Source organism: Theobroma umbraticum, unplaced genomic scaffold (genome assembly GCF_002168275.2).
Source record: "Theobroma umbraticum cultivar Fairchild unplaced genomic scaffold, ASM216827v3 scaffold_56.0, whole genome shotgun sequence".
NCBI classification, from domain to species: Eukaryota; Viridiplantae; Streptophyta; class Magnoliopsida; order Malvales; family Malvaceae; genus Theobroma; species Theobroma umbraticum.
The window spans coordinates 7,020,379-7,035,862 of record NW_018397256.1 but is presented as its reverse complement, the minus strand read 5'-3'; the positions used below and the strand labels follow the sequence as shown (position 1 = coordinate 7,035,862).

The 15,484-nt window shown below is 34.7% G+C and overlaps 1 protein-coding gene across 5 annotated transcripts; it reads left to right on the top strand.

The window, feature by feature from the left end:
• Positions 1 to 6: 6 nt before the first annotated feature.
• LOC110410463 (Ubiquitin-like superfamily protein) lies at positions 7 to 13,400 on the top strand. 5 transcript variants are annotated; one of them, XM_021420167.2, is made up of 19 exons: positions 7 to 178; positions 1,030 to 1,103; positions 2,581 to 2,730; positions 3,450 to 3,594; positions 4,049 to 4,166; positions 4,365 to 4,445; positions 7,203 to 7,321; positions 7,425 to 7,496; positions 8,584 to 8,745; positions 8,904 to 8,973; positions 9,071 to 9,249; positions 9,510 to 9,674; positions 9,763 to 9,834; positions 9,918 to 10,047; positions 10,128 to 10,550; positions 11,083 to 11,462; positions 11,547 to 11,569; positions 11,768 to 11,845; positions 12,783 to 13,400. In XM_021420167.2, exons 4-19 carry the CDS (start codon positions 3,472 to 3,474, stop codon positions 12,817 to 12,819), a joined length of 2,232 nt encoding a protein of 743 aa, XP_021275842.1. In that variant the 5' UTR covers positions 7 to 178; positions 1,030 to 1,103; positions 2,581 to 2,730; positions 3,450 to 3,471; the 3' UTR covers positions 12,820 to 13,400. The 5 variants fall into 5 exon arrangements, with proteins under 5 accessions (XP_021275842.1, XP_021275839.1, XP_021275843.1 ...); XM_021420164.2 differs by lacking the exon at positions 1,030 to 1,103; XM_021420168.2 differs by lacking the exon at positions 2,581 to 2,730.
• The last annotated feature ends 2,084 nt before the right edge of the window (positions 13,401 to 15,484 follow it).

Sequence of the window (15,484 nt, the reverse complement as noted above, 5' to 3'; positions counted from 1 at the left end):
AAAAAAAAAAAAAAAAGAAGGAAAAAAGAAAGCACAGGGAGACGAGAGAGTATCTTCTCTCGATTCAATTTGGTTATATCTACAATCTCCCTGTCACTCTATCAGTTCTCCTACCTCCGTTGTTTGAGAGTTCATTTATCTTTTTCTCTCTCTCTCTCTCTTCTCAATCTTGAACAAGGTATATATCATCTTTGGTAACTTCTAATTATGTTATTTTGCCTATGTTTGATGGAAATTCCTTGTCGATGATGTAATTTGGTTTTTGTTTTTGGGTCTCATTTTGGATTCTTTAAAGTTTTAGTTTTTAGTCTGTTCTTGAGGGTTAGAATCGAAAAAGGTCGTGCCTCCTGTATTCATTTTTTTTGGAATTTAATAAAACCCTAAACTTGCTTATGGAGTGATCAAATGGGGACATGGGTATCTTGTCTCTATGTTGATGAGGCTTGCTTCTTTCTTTCTTTCTTTTTTTCTTTATTTTTGTTGCTTGCATGTAAGCGTAGGAATAAGAACTTTGGAAATGGTTCTTTGATATATAATTATGACGGGGTAAAGTTTGTTCTTCATGATTTTGCTCATATTTCTGTTATATGATTCTTGGCGCCTTAAAGCTGAAAACTTTGGTGGGTATTGAAGAATGTAAGTAATTAGCATCCAGACTTTGAAGTTTGTTTATGTTAGGAAGTGGGCAGAATGTGGTCGTGTTGGTTAAGGGGTGAGTGATGATGGGTTACTGCTGCTTTGTCTAGGACCAAACAATTTTTTGATGCCAGACGTGTTTTTAATTCCTTCGGACCATATTAACGTTAATGGATTTGTGTTGTCATTTGGTTGTGAGAATTCTAAGATATTAACAAAACATAGGTTGTTGTTTGGTATCAATATTTTGGTGCCTGGCATATCAGGAGAATGGAAATTTGCTTCTATTTCTGTATGGCTGACCACAAAAGAAATATTTTTGATGTTAAAAGTGCATGGAGTTGCAAATGGATTTTAATTGCATGAACCTGAAGCTTTCTTGATTCATTCAAGGCGAAAGCTGTGATTTTTCCTTTTGGGAGCTTCCTGGGGCTTTTGTATGACAAATTATGAATTCATTACACAAGGTTGGTGATTCCATTTTGTTTGAACTTAGTATGGCTTTCGTATGTTTTTAAATACTTTTGGATGTGCTTTCAAACGTTTAGGATATGAACTTTATAGCAGAATGTAAACATGTTCATTAGCATATGATGATATGAGAGCAGTACTAATCATTCATGGATGTTGTCTAGAGAGAGTTGAAAATTCTTCTCATAATCCCGTGCAACATTAATGCCAACTGCTTTACCAATGATTGAAATGATGTCTAATTGAATTCAAGATACTGAATCTCAGATACTTGTCAAGAGGTGAAGGAGATTAAGATTGAAACATGACACAGAATGTAAACATATCGTCAATTATGCCTAAGCATTTCACTTGGTCAGGATGCTTTTTTAATTACATTTTTTGGTTTATGGAGTTTCAAGTTGTTCTTTTAATCAGAGGGTTAGAATTCAATTTCCTTGCATCGCTTTATTTTTAATCACTTTCCTTAACATATTTCTGGTAGATCAATATGACTTATGGAAAGTTTCCAGACTTACCAAATGGGGCTTATTGTAGTTGTAGCCATCAACTTGTTACAACCTTGGTTTTGGGGCCAAAAAATTATTTGCCTAAACTGTAAGGATAGTTTGGTAGATGGAAATAAATTTTTATTATTCTTTTTTGTAATTCATCATGATTTTTGCTTTGTGCTTGTTATTGCATCTTTTCCCTTGTGTCTTTTTCCATTTCCCACAAATAAGTTACAAAACCAGAGACAACAGTTTGTACTGTTCTTCTTGTTATTACTCTGTCTTTGAGCTATAGGTGTTGATTATCTTGTTTGAAGTCTGTCATGCATCATCAAGTGGGGCAGACCTGTTGATGATACATAAGCTGGCTATTTTATAAGAAAAAAAATTCTTTTTTGAGAGAAAACGACCTTTTTGTCAGATAAATCAGTTTGCTGTCTTGTTAATTTTTCTTTAAATATGCCAGAATAACAGAATGTTCATGCTTTGCACAATTGACAAAAAACCCATTGGCATGTGGTTAAAGCTAGGAGATTTGCATTTAAAGATCATATGAATCTAAAAGCCTTTACAGTGTCAATTTCATTAATCTGGGTGTCACTCTGCTGGCATGTGGGGGAAATTTGTGTTGTCATGATCAAAGTTAATTCTGGTTTGATCTGACTAAATCTGCCTTGTTGAAACATTTTCCAATTCACACATTTGTGTACTTATCCTCTATTTGGGGCTTTGGAGATTTGCTCATTTTCTGAGTCTGCATTATTTATCTCTATAAAATTTATGGCACACAAGATATGGCAATGAGAGCCAAAAGGATCATAAAATTAATTAGACTGCCTTTTTTACACACTGGGCAGATGGGGTTGAGTTTGAGATTGAATTATATGGAAAATTGCATCAATCTTTCGTAACAGTTCTACTCTTATTTGTACACTTCATGTGTGCAAGAGTATTCTTACAGCCTTTGTTTAATATCTACAAGGGGAGGGAAGGGAGAGAGAGCAGAAGAAGAGGAGAGGAGGGGAAAGGAGAAGACGAGGCTCCTGTTGTTTTGATTGCTTTAAAAAAGAAGAGGGATACGAAACAAAGAAGTGGGTGCTTGAGTGACCTTCTTTGGCTAAGGAGTAGAAAAGTAAGGAAAACTAACTTACATGTTCTTCCTAATTATATTTATATCAAAGGGCAATTTTGTTTGTAAAAAGAACTTTTGATGAAGAATCTTTCCCTTCCATTAAATGTTTCTCAAACTAGGGAGAGGGTACAATTTCCTACCTTTCTTTCGTTCTCCATAACCCAAATCTACCTTAGTGTTTATGTATTGTGGAAAAATCATTTTTGTTCATTTGTCGGGGGGGGGTTGTGGAAGAAAATAAATAAGTGATAGAATCATTGATGGCTAACCTAATTCAGTTTTGTTGAAAGTGTACTTCACTGAACTTCTAAACATAGGTGTGTATCCTTGTATTTTATGGAGAAGAGAATGCAAAATTTTGATGATTTCGTGCAGTGAAGCAAGATTTTTTTCCTTGTGTTTTTTTTTTCCCTGTAATTTCCAGTGAACACCCCCTTAGTAATGATGCAACTTATTGAGGCTTCCCCTATCACTTTTTTCTGAACTTTTGTAGTCCCTGACATAGCATGTTATGATTTGATAAATTCAAAGATGGCTATCAAGTCATATGTTAATCAATTAATTTATAAATGAGATATTAGAGTCAAATGAATACATTATCACCTAATCGGGTGAGACAAACGTGTTGGGATAAAAGCGTTGAGGCAAATAGTATTTTTCATATTGTTTTGGCTGTTTGATACAAAATGAAAAATTTATGTTTTGTTTCTTCATTACAGGTGTCTGTGTGGTCAGTGAATAATGGGAAGCACTGGTGCTGATAAAGTTCCAAGGGATAGTGAAACTGAAGGTTCTGAGACCACAATTGAAATAAAAATAAAAACATTGGACTCTCAGACTTATACTTTGAGAGTAGATAAACAGGTAAATAACTCTAAAGCTGTTTTGTCATGATCTAACCTAAGTTCTGAAGGTGTGTAGTATTGATATGTGGTTCAGTTGACCGATTACAATTTGTTAATGCGTATATGACTTAGAAGTTTTTCTGCCCGGCTTTCTTTTGACAGATCTCTGACTTTGCATAATATATTTTCTTCATTTGTTGAAGAACTTGAATTGTTAATGTAAGCATGTTCTCTAATTTTGCTAGTAACAGTTCACATCAAATTTGGTATGATAGCTTCCTACAATTACTATGCTATTTACTTTATGGAATCTGATATGTTATGTTGGTACTTGAGGTTTTCTAAACTTATATCTTTTCATTTCCTTCTGATTGGCTTGCCACTTATACTAGTGTATTTGTTCTAGATTTTATATGTGAAATTGTTAACATTTGTGCTCCTCTATGTTGTTACTTGTCTCTTATATCTTACAGATGCCAGTTCCTGCACTAAAAGAACAGATTGCTTCTGTAACTGGTGTGTTATCAGAGCAACAACGACTAATCTGTCGTGGGAAAGTTCTAAAGGATGACCAACTACTTTCTGCTTACCGTATCCATTTTCGTTTTAAATATTCATATTGATTTGTAAAGTAACTATCACATTTTATTGATTGTCTTAGGTAAGAAGTTGTTCCTTTCTATTTATTATGGCTTTTTTTTTTTTTTTCAGGTAGCCATGTATTACTGTTTACAATGTAATTATCTGTTCGCATCTAGAATTAGATCTGAGTTTCTTAACTTGAGATAGATGTCGAGGATGGTCACACATTGCACATGGTGGTCAGGCAGCCAGTTCCACCATCATCAGATGGCTCACCTAATCATTCAGGTTTTGCTGCACTTTAGGATCCATTGTCATCATTTTTATTTTGATACAAACATTGCATGGGCTCATGCCTTTCAGGAAAAGAAAATTGCATGGGCTCTTTAATCTAGTTTTATTTAATGCAAAAGCCTTTATGTCTTTGCTAGTAGCTTTGTATTTGATGGATTACTAATACTGGCCCTAATTAATACTTGACATGTTTGAAGTATTGAACTTAGCATAATGCTTTACAAAAGCTTGTTTCACTTTATTGTTTGCCACATACATGTTTGAAACAAAGTATTCCTGGTAAAGAGTTTTTTATGTTCTTTGCTATTATCTGAATGTTGGGCATAATATGTGGTTTCACAATATAGGTATGCCTCCTACCCCCTTCTCCCAGTTTTCCTTTTTCATAGAATACTTTAATGCTAGGGGCTACAAAACTTCTGTTGGATCATTTTAACCTTCCAATTGCATTAATGAGAAATTACACTGATTTGCTGAAATGAAATAGTTTATATAATTTTGTTAAAATTTTTTATGGTAAATTATAAGCCATTAGTAAAAGCCTTGGTCTTACAAGTGCATGACCTCGTATGAAAGTCCTTTGAATGGTGCTTCCGCAAATGTTAAAAGAAACATGTATTTAGAGCACCTTCCCCACTAATCTTGCTTCTGTAAGGGTACTGATCCTTATTTCCTTATTGAATGATAAATTTGAATTTTATAAAAGAATGTCAAACAAATAGCATCGTAATCGTTTCTTCATTTTCTTTGCTGCTTTTAGAACTTTATAGGGTGCAAATGCTATAGTGTCCTTTGCGGTTTGCACCTATAAACAAAGAGTATTATTCTAATCTTCTTGTTTTAATATATATCGAGCGTCAGATGATTAATAATTAGTAATACCTATATTCAACAAGTAATATCCTTTCAATATCAGGATAAGAATTTTTAGTAAATATATTCAACAACAAATACTATTTTTACATTCAAATTTAGTATAAATGCACTGTTTGACTTTTATTGTTAAGTTCTAAGCCAAGAGGATTCTACTCATTTAAGCACTTGTTATCACTCAGATTTTTTTTTCTTGAGGAAATAATCATTCAATCCTCAGTTTTTTTAAGTGTGTTGTGACTTGGAGGTCATGGGTTCAAGGTGTGGCAACAGCCTGTGAAGCTCGGGGTAAAGCTGCCCAAATTTACTCTCACAGGGACTGTGTGTGGGAACCTGTTTTTTATTATGTTTAGCCAAACTTTTAACTCGTAAATTAAATGGTTGCATTGTTTGCTATGGTAGTCTTGTAATGTCATATATCAATTGGGACAGTTATTAAGTTTTTGCATTGAAAATTTTACAGTTTGTAATTCTCTCCCACTATTAGTAAGAAATTTAACAAATTAATACATTCTCGTTCTTCCTTGTTGCTTATTTACATGTTCATCATGAAATGTCGAGAGGAAGTAGTATAGGTGATTAAAGTTTCAGTGTTTATGTGACTAAAAAGATTATAAAAGATCAGACTGCATATCCTTCATTACAATTGCTGTTATGATGCTTACTTTGCTCTCTTTAGTCCCTGTGTAGTCCTCCAACAATTAGCAAGAAGCTCACAGACCAGTGATGCGCTGATCAGTGAGAGTATAAGCATGTACAGGGACTAATGATTTTCACTAAGCCACCATTCTTTCTGGACTAGAAAAATGAAGAATAAAAACTCATTGAAGAGTTAATGATGTGCAAGCTACTAACTTTTTCCAGCTTATATTTTAAGGGCTTCCATCAACTTCTTTTTGCTTTCAGGTTCATATATTGGGTTAATCTGAAAAGAACTTCAGTGTTAATACTTTTATGATATTTTGGGACTCTATCTTTTATTTCTGATTCATGCACAAACACATGTGATATGAACGTGCTCTTAGCATCTTGAAGTGGTGTAAAATATACTCGGACAAAGTGTCAATATGTTCACTACAAGAATGCTAGTAGCATCAGAACTGAATAACTCTAAAACTTGCTTTGTTATGCTTTCAACGTCTTGCACCTTTTCTAATCATGCAGCATCTTTCATATATGCAGTAATATATTCCGGTCAAGACTGGGGTAGTCATTGAAGTGGATTAATATACATATGTATTCTCGTGCAGCTCCTTGCAAAAAAAATGACTATTTTATTCTTAGGGTATACTGGTAGTTAATATAGATGTCCATGTATCTATATATTATATTATATTATCAAAATTATTGGACAACATTTCCATAAACATAGTTAAAAATGTTGCGTTCGCAGTAGAGGTAGTGGTAGTAGCATGAGTAGGAGAAAATGTTGATCCCAACTTCAAACAGTTTTTCCCAGAAGCAAAGAGGTTGATGCTAGGAATCCATCTTGTGTCTAGAGAAATCTATATAAGAAAAATGAAATTTTTTGGCATAGGATGAAGCCAATTTTATGTCTCTTTTTTTTTTTTGAAGGCTTGAGAGTGTTTTTGTAGTTAATAAAGTGCAGACTTCTAACCATTATGCAGAGGGTAAATTTTTGTTGTAGTAGCTGATGTTGATACGACATCATTCTTATCATTTAAGTTACCCAGGAATGCTTCTTGGATGAGCATTCCGTTTTGTATGCCTGTTACCCTTTCTCCAGTACAAGCTGCAATGTGTTTGTAATAATATTTTTTTTGATAATACGTGTTTGTAGTATTAATTTATTGTACATTGCTTATGAAATAAGCTGGTTAAGATTTAGTTATTAACATTTAGCACCATCATTTGCAGCAATTGATTCTGCATCAGGTACAAGCCGTGGTCATAGTAATCATGTAGCCCCAAGTGTTGTGATAGAAACTTTTAATGTGCCTGATCAAGGGGATGGAGTTCCTCCTGAGATCAGTCGGGTAAGTTTGCAACTGGATGTGAACTGGAGAATATTTCTACAGGGGAAATATATCTCAGTACGATGATTTCTTAATTTTAGTACTCTTCTTCCCTTCTGAGCAGATTGTCTCTGCCGTTCTTGGCTCTTTCGGATTTGCAAATATTGGAAGTGGAAATATTGGGGGTGATGTAAGGGTAAGTTTTAACCTTTTAATTTTCATAAAGTAATGACAGTCATTTGTCTGATTCAACTTTTGTTAGTCTTTTGTTGCTTTGATGCTTAATGAAAATGTCTGTATTTGCTATCTGTGCTTGGGCACGCAACAAATAACTGAAAAAAGGGATCCATGAGAGTCAAACATCCAAAATTCTAGTTTTCAGAGGTTCATTTTAGGCCATGTTTTAACAGGATGAATATTGACAATTCTTAGACATCTTCGAAAAGTTTGGGTTTTGTTTTTCTAAAATCTAAGAGCATGTTTGGTCGGGGGAATGGAATAGCCACTCCCTCCTATTCGTAATCCTTTTTTAACACTTTATTTGGCTGGAAGGAATGGCCATTCCTTGGAGATGAGGGAATAGCCAATACTGAGCTCCCCAAGGTATTGCTATTCTAAGAGGCAAGGAATAAAGTAAAAACATTAATGGATGAAAATGTTTTTATTAATTTAAAGAATTACCTTACTATCTAAAATACACTTTATTCATTTTTTTCAATTTCTTTCTGTCTCTACCCAACTATCTCTCTCCTTCTCTCACTAAATTAAAATGAATTTAAAATTTAACAATAAAAAAGAAAAAATTAAAATGAGTTTAAAATTAAAAGATTTAAGTTTAATTGTACATTATAAAAAGTTAATATATTAAACTTAAAAGTTAAATTATAAATTTTTTATATTTTAATATTTTAAAAATAAAAAATAAAAGAATAAAATTAATATTTTAATTATAAATATTTTACTTTACAAATTAAATGTTATAATAAATTGTTTTTTTGTCATTTATCACTTATTCCTTAGTTATTCCTAAACCTATTCCTGTCAACCAAACATTAGAATAATTTATGATAGTAATTCCTTTCCTATTCCATTCCCATGAACCAAACTACAAAATAATTATCTCATATTTTATTCCTATGGATTAACTATTCCATTCCCACTCTATTCCTTCCTGCGAACCAAACACACCTTAAAGGTTTTTATATGCTTTAATATCTTTAGTCAACTTTATGTGTGTCTAAATCCATATGGTCTTACTTCATTGGAGTTGTTGGATGCAACAGGAACATGGTTCACAAAGACTTGAAAGAACATCTGGTGCTAGTGGCATGCTAGATTCGTCCCAGGGTCAAACAGAACAAGCTAGCATGAGGGGTCAATCTGATAGAGTACATAGTGCTTTTGGACTTCCAGCAGCAGTTTCCTTGGGGCCTCTGCAACCTCCTGTGAGTTTATAATTCCTAACTTTCTTACTAATATGTATGTCACTTTGTATTTGCCCAGTTGATTTGTTCAATTATTCTGTATGAAATAAATCTTGTGTGTGCATACTTCTTTTTGGGCTTAAAGTTTTTATATTTTTCAATGTTCTTTATTTTTGTAGGTTATTCCTGATTCTTTGGCAACTTTGTCCCAATATCTGAGTCATTTACGATGTGAATTTGATGGCATTGGTTAGTTTTCCTTTGTCAAAAAGTATAATTATATTATCTGTCTGTTACTCCAAAGAGTACCGGTTCATTGATGATTTGCAACTCATCTCACTGCCAGGTAGAGCTGGGGGAAATGATCCTCAGGCAGCATCCTTGAGTAGGACTGGAGATAGAGATTCTAACTCTGCATCAAATTCAGGGACTGTACAGGAAGGTCTTCCAACACCTGCATCTTTGGCAGAAGTGTTACTCGCTACCAGACAACTGCTCATTGAACAAGCTGGAGAATGTCTACAAGTGTGTCCTGAACTACCTTTTAATTTTCTTTCTAAATTGGTGACATTGTTTTCAGGAAGCTGCATGGTGTTAGCCATATATATTAGTCTTCCTTGTTGATTGAGGTGTGAATAATTGGCCTGCAAGGGAAAATGGGGGATTGGTGTTTAAGAATGTTTGGCATGGCTGTGCAGTTTTTTTTTTCTTTGAGTTGTCAACATTTCGTTTTATTATGTTAGAGATAAAAACACATTGTTAATTTCTTTTGATTTGATGGGCAGCAACTTGCAAGGCAACTGGAGGATCAAGGAAATGTGACGGACTCCTCAGCACGGCTGAGTGCTCAGTCCATTGCATGGAGAACCGGAGTTCTATTACAGAACCTAGGCTCACTTTTACTTGAGCTTGGTCGTACAACCATGACAATTCGCTTAGGTCAAACACCAGTAAGATAATCGCATTCTACATCAATGACATTTAAATCTTTCTGATATCCTTTGTGATCTATGTTGCTATAACTTATTTCTTTTGCAGTCTGAAGCTGTTGTGAATGCTGGACCTGCAGTTTTCATATCCCCTTCTGGTCCGAATCCTCTCATGGTTCAGGCAATGTTCTAACAGCCTTTTTGAACCTTCTTGTTTGGTATAAGCAATATTCAATTTCTGCTGATTTATCTGTATTTGTTTAGGCTCTTCCTTTTCAACCAGGAACTAGCTTTGGTGCCATCCCCATGGGAACTGTACAGCCTGGATCTGGTTTGGTAAATGGACTTGGGACAGGGCTTCTTCCTAGGCGTATTGATATACAAATAAGAAGAGGTATGCTATACCTGGCTATTTTCTCTTGTTTGATATGTATAATGTGTTGGACCAAACACTGATGTTGTATTTACAATAAGGTTCATCGGTGGCAACACCCAATGTTAATCGAGAGGAACATGGTGATACCGCTCAACAATCAGGCCAAAGGAACCCATCGATGGGTTCTGGCAGTGAGAATCGTAGCATTCAAACAAGTTCAAGGGTCTCAGATACTCCATCTTTTGCTGGGGAATCAGGAGTGCGGGTAGTGCCAATTAGGACCATGGTTGCAGCTGTTCCTGCTCCCTTTGGTCGCTTACCTTCAGATTCTTCTGGTAATTCTGTGGGATTATACTACCCATTCCTTGGAAGATTCCAGCACATTGCTTCTGGACATGTTAGTGGCGAACGGGGATCTCAAGCATCTGGTGAGAATCTCTCCCATGGTGTTCAATCTGAGCAGCGCCTTATTCCTGAATCTACAGCGCAACAACAAAGTTTGGAAGAGTCTACTAGAGATGGTAATATGATAAATCCAGTACTTCAACATACTAATGAGGTTTGATGTTCTCATCTAATTTTAGCTTGCTGTTATGAACTTGATGTTCTCGTAATGCTGTTGTTTCCCAGTGGTGTCCAGAGGCTGTTTGTTATTCCTTTTTTCTATTTTCACATTTTGTAGTTTTTAAATTTCTTGTTTTAGAAAACTGTTAATGTTCCTCCCAGTTTTCCTTGCTAAGGTATACAAAAAAGCTGCTTGGAAAAATATATACCTTCATAGTGGCTTTTATCTCGTGACAAATTTATTTTCTTATTTCACATTTTAAGGATGTTAGTAAATAGCTTGAATGCTACTTCATCAATATTTGCTTGCACATGTCAATGCTGCTGCATTGCCACATCTTTTGTTAGTTTCTGCAGTTTGAAAGATTCTCTGTATCAATTGACCAAAAGGGTTAATTAAGCCCAAAAAAAAGAAAAGAAAAAGAAAAGGTGAAGTTGACCAAGAGGGGTACTTTCGGGAAATGACTGTCAAATTGCTTTTTGTTGTAGGTTCATTGCCAAATCCTAATTCAAGACAACAGGAGCGATCCAATACTCGCAGTGTCAGTATCAACATTCTAGCAGCTGGCCGGACTCAAAACAACCAAGACTCAGAGAGACAAATTCCTAGTAGTGTTCTTCAGTTTCTAAGGGCAATTTTCCCTGGTGGTGAAATCAATGTAGAGGAAGCCAGTGTACAAGGAGCAGCTACAGGTTCTGTCCAAGAGCAAGCAGAGACGTCCAGTGGTGCTCCAGCAGCTGAGCCAAGTATTACTGATCAAGGGGTGTTTTTATCTAATTTGCTTCATCAGATCATGCCGTACGTATCTGAGCAAGCAAGTTCACAACAAAGTATTGTGCCTACAGAGGAAGCAAATACTTCCACCCAGGTAAGCATGCTTGTCATTCTTAGTTCTTTTTGTAGTGGCCAAATATGCATCAGGTCTGAACCATGGGTTGATTGTTTCCTACAGAGGAAGCAAATACTTCCACCTAGGTAAGCATGCTTCCCATTCTTGGTTATTTTTGTAGTGGCATATACCCACCAGGTTTGAACCATGGGTTGCTTGTTTGATTGAGGTCTTGATAATCCTTTCCATGATCAAATATAAATGAAGAATTGAAAGTATAGCAATTGAGATAAAATAGATGTTAAATTCAACAATAAAGATGCTAAATGCTGCTGTATTTTCAGGCTGAGCGCAATAGTCCTGGGAGTTCACGTAGACCAAGTGACTCTGAACCAAATTCATCGAACTCAAAACGTCAGAAGGTACTGGTTCTGAATACTTTTGTTTTCTCATATCTTCTTTTGCCTTTTATATTACCCCATTAACTTTTTCCTGTGTCTCACTTAGAAATAATTAACAAACCTGGTAGATTAGTCCATCTAGAATTCAGTTACAACCAATAAAAACACGTAGAACAATGTTATCTGATTTTTTCTATAGTGTGTTGTGTCCACATAAACTCTGTCCAATTTTTTTATTGATCATATGTGTGCTGTGAATGTATGTAAATGCAGTATGGCATATAAGTACATAATAAGCTTAATTGAGATGGGTTTAGATGTTTAAGAGTGATCAGATGTAGAATATAACATGCAGACATTGCTAGTATGGCACAAATATCATTTCATAAGTTATTTGTCAACAGCAAGGTTGTTAGTTTGACATAATTAATATGAATTTCTGATTGTTATGACTGTCTCTATTTTTAAGCTCTTGAATAGTTGAAAGATTTTAAGCATGTGTTTATGCATGTGTTTATTATTGTTTTGAGTAAAGAACAGTTAAGACAGTGAGATTGGTGTATGTCTAGACATGCTAACAACTGAAATGCTGCACAACTTATATGAAAGTATTGGAATAGCATGTATAAGAGGAATATTTAAGGTTAGTGGAGTTGGCAAAAACTATTTGAGAGCATGGTCATATATATCCACTCGATATTTAAAGCACATTTGTTTGATATACAATTCGGTCCAAACTAGTTTATTCTTTAGATGAATTACACTGAGCTCATGAACATAGAATGTAAGGTTAGTCTAAATTTAAGGTATAAGTGATAGAGTTTAAATTTATTCAATTCTAGAACATGAAGATTGAGTTGGACTGCATGTAGATGAAGATGTAGATGTAGTGATGCCAGATGTGTAGTATTGGACTAAGCTTTGCATGGTTATGAAATGAAATGGCTTTTTGTTGCAGACAGAGTAGCTTGTCAAGAGATGGAGGATTTGACTAGTTTCCCATGGTTATGAAAGGAAATGGCTTTTTGTTGCAGACAGAGTAGCTTATCAATAGAGGGAGGATTTACCTAAGCTTCCCATGGTTATGAAATGAAATGGCGTCTTGTTGCAAGACAAAGTAGCTTATCAAGAGATGGAGGATTTAACTAAGCTTCCCGTGGTTGTGAAATTTGTGATTGCTGATTTGAGCACTTGTTGGCACGAAAAGCGGCATGACTTTAATGTTAAATGTGGTATACCATGTTTCTTTTATTTCAAATGTGACATTTCATAATTAGTATAGGGAATAAGTTGTCACAGTTTTTGGTCTTTTGACCTGTACGATATAGTAATATGTTTTGTATGGGGTTGAACTGGATTTTTCCTTGTGTAGCCCCATCCATCATCTAGCTTCTCTTGAGCGTCCGTGGCTTTTGATTCCCGATTTTATTTTTGTACATCCAACTTGCATCATGGTTGCATGGAAGAATTCTAAAAGGGCAATCTACTGCATTGGCGGATGTTATGGGAACATTTTGCTTTAACCATGTACATCTTTAGTAACAACGCAAGCCATGAAGCGAAACTCTTACTCTCATGCTTGATTTAAGCTTTGACATACTGTTAGAGCTGTCTATTCTGATGCTAAACCATCTTTTCTTGGCTATGTGGTCGTTAAGTGATGGCTGTTGTTTTTTTAGCAAACTTTACATAAATATCCTTTGAACAGATTGCCAGTAATTAGAACAGAAGGTACACATGGTCGAATTAAACGACCTTTTATATATTTAAAGTTGAAACCCGAGGGCAAGAGTTTGATCCATTTATGAAGAAGATTATTATCATGCACGTGATTGAAATGCACAATTAACTTAAGATACGTGTGTATATATACTCAACAAGGTAGTTAGGCATTTCTGTAAATAGCTTAGTAACTGTGAGGTTAGTTTTGTAAATAAACAAGTTAGTGACTTTACTTTTGCAGCAGTATATTAATCTGCATTTTTCTGTAATATTCTTTTGATGAGAATATACAACAAATTCTCTTAGTTGTTCGTTCTCAGTTTATTTTTGTTCTTTCAAATCACAAAAGTTAACATAGTATCAAAGCAATTAGTGATTTTTAGGATTTTCTTTTGTTTTTCATTTGTTCATGAATTCCATTTTGATTTCTTATTCTAGAGGTTTTAGCATTTCTTCCAAAAGATTATTGATTCTTATTTTTTTTTAATTTGATTCTTGATTCAGCTTTTCAGAAATTTGCTTTTAGATTCATTCTTGTTTCTTTGATAATAGCTTCGAAATCAAAGTCCATTAATATTTCTCTCATTGAAAATCCTCTTTTTTTATTATCTTTATCATAACGATTACCACGAATTTATTGTGATTAATCGTAAACTTGCTTGCACAAATTATGCATCTTAATGCTCTTTATTTGGAAAAAGAAGGGTTTTGTTGTAGGATCATTGTCAAAACCAAAAGCTGATGATGAATTTGTATGACGCTTGGGAAAGGTTATATGGCCTCAAGTAAACGTCTAGGCAATGGAACTGTAAGTTTACAAATTCTTTATTGAAGTTTGGATTTCAACAGTCTAGAGCAGATTATGCTTTGTTTACAAAAACTGAAAAGAATGGAGAATTTGTGGCATTCTTGGTTTATGTAGATGATATAACAATTTCTAGTACTTGTGTTGAGGCCTCTGATAAGGTGAAAAACTATTTGAAGACACAGCTTAAGCTTAACTTAAGTATTTTCTAGGCTTAGAGATTGCTAGGTCCAAGAAAGGAATTTTTGTATGTCAAAGGAAACATACTCTAAATTTAATTAATGAGCATGGTCTTCTTGGTGCTAAACCTCTGGCAACCCCTACTAAGTATAACAACAAACTTTCTAAAGATGATGGTGGCACAATCTTGACAGATTCTACTATGTATAGACAGTTAGTTGGAAAGCTCTTGTATCTTACATTCACCAGACCTGATATTGCATATTCAGTATAAGTTTTATCTTAGTTCATGGACAAACTAACTGTTGGTCATTTACAAGCTGCTTATAGGGTATTGAAATACCTAAAGAAAGCATCGGGACAAGGTATATGGCTTTTTTCCACTTTTGACATGCATCTCACAGTGTACATAGACAGTGATTGGGCAGGTTGTAAAGATACTAGAAGGTCTGTGACAAGTTTTGCAATATTTCTTGGTCATTCTTTGCTAGAAGCTCTGCTGAGGTGGAGTATAGAGCTATGGTTATTGGTTGTTGTGAGGTTGTCTGGCTATTTTGTTTGTTAAAAGACTTTGATTATAATTGTTTAGTTGTTGCAACCATGTCCTATGATAATCAGACAGATCTCCAAAAATCCAACATTCCATGAAAGAACCAAGCACATTTAGGTGGATTGCCACTTTATTGGAGAGAAAGTGCAAGCTGGTGTTATACTTCCACAGTATGTCTTTACCAAGGATCGAATTGCAGATATCTTCACCAAAGCTTTACGACCTGCACAATTTCATGGACTCATCAGCAAGACGAGCATCCTCAACATTCAAGCTCATCTTGAAGGGGAGTAAAGAAGATTATTATTATGCACATGATTGTAATGCACAATTAACTTAAGATACTTGTGTATATACTCAACAAGGTAATTAGGAGTTTCTGTAAATAGATTAGTAATAATGA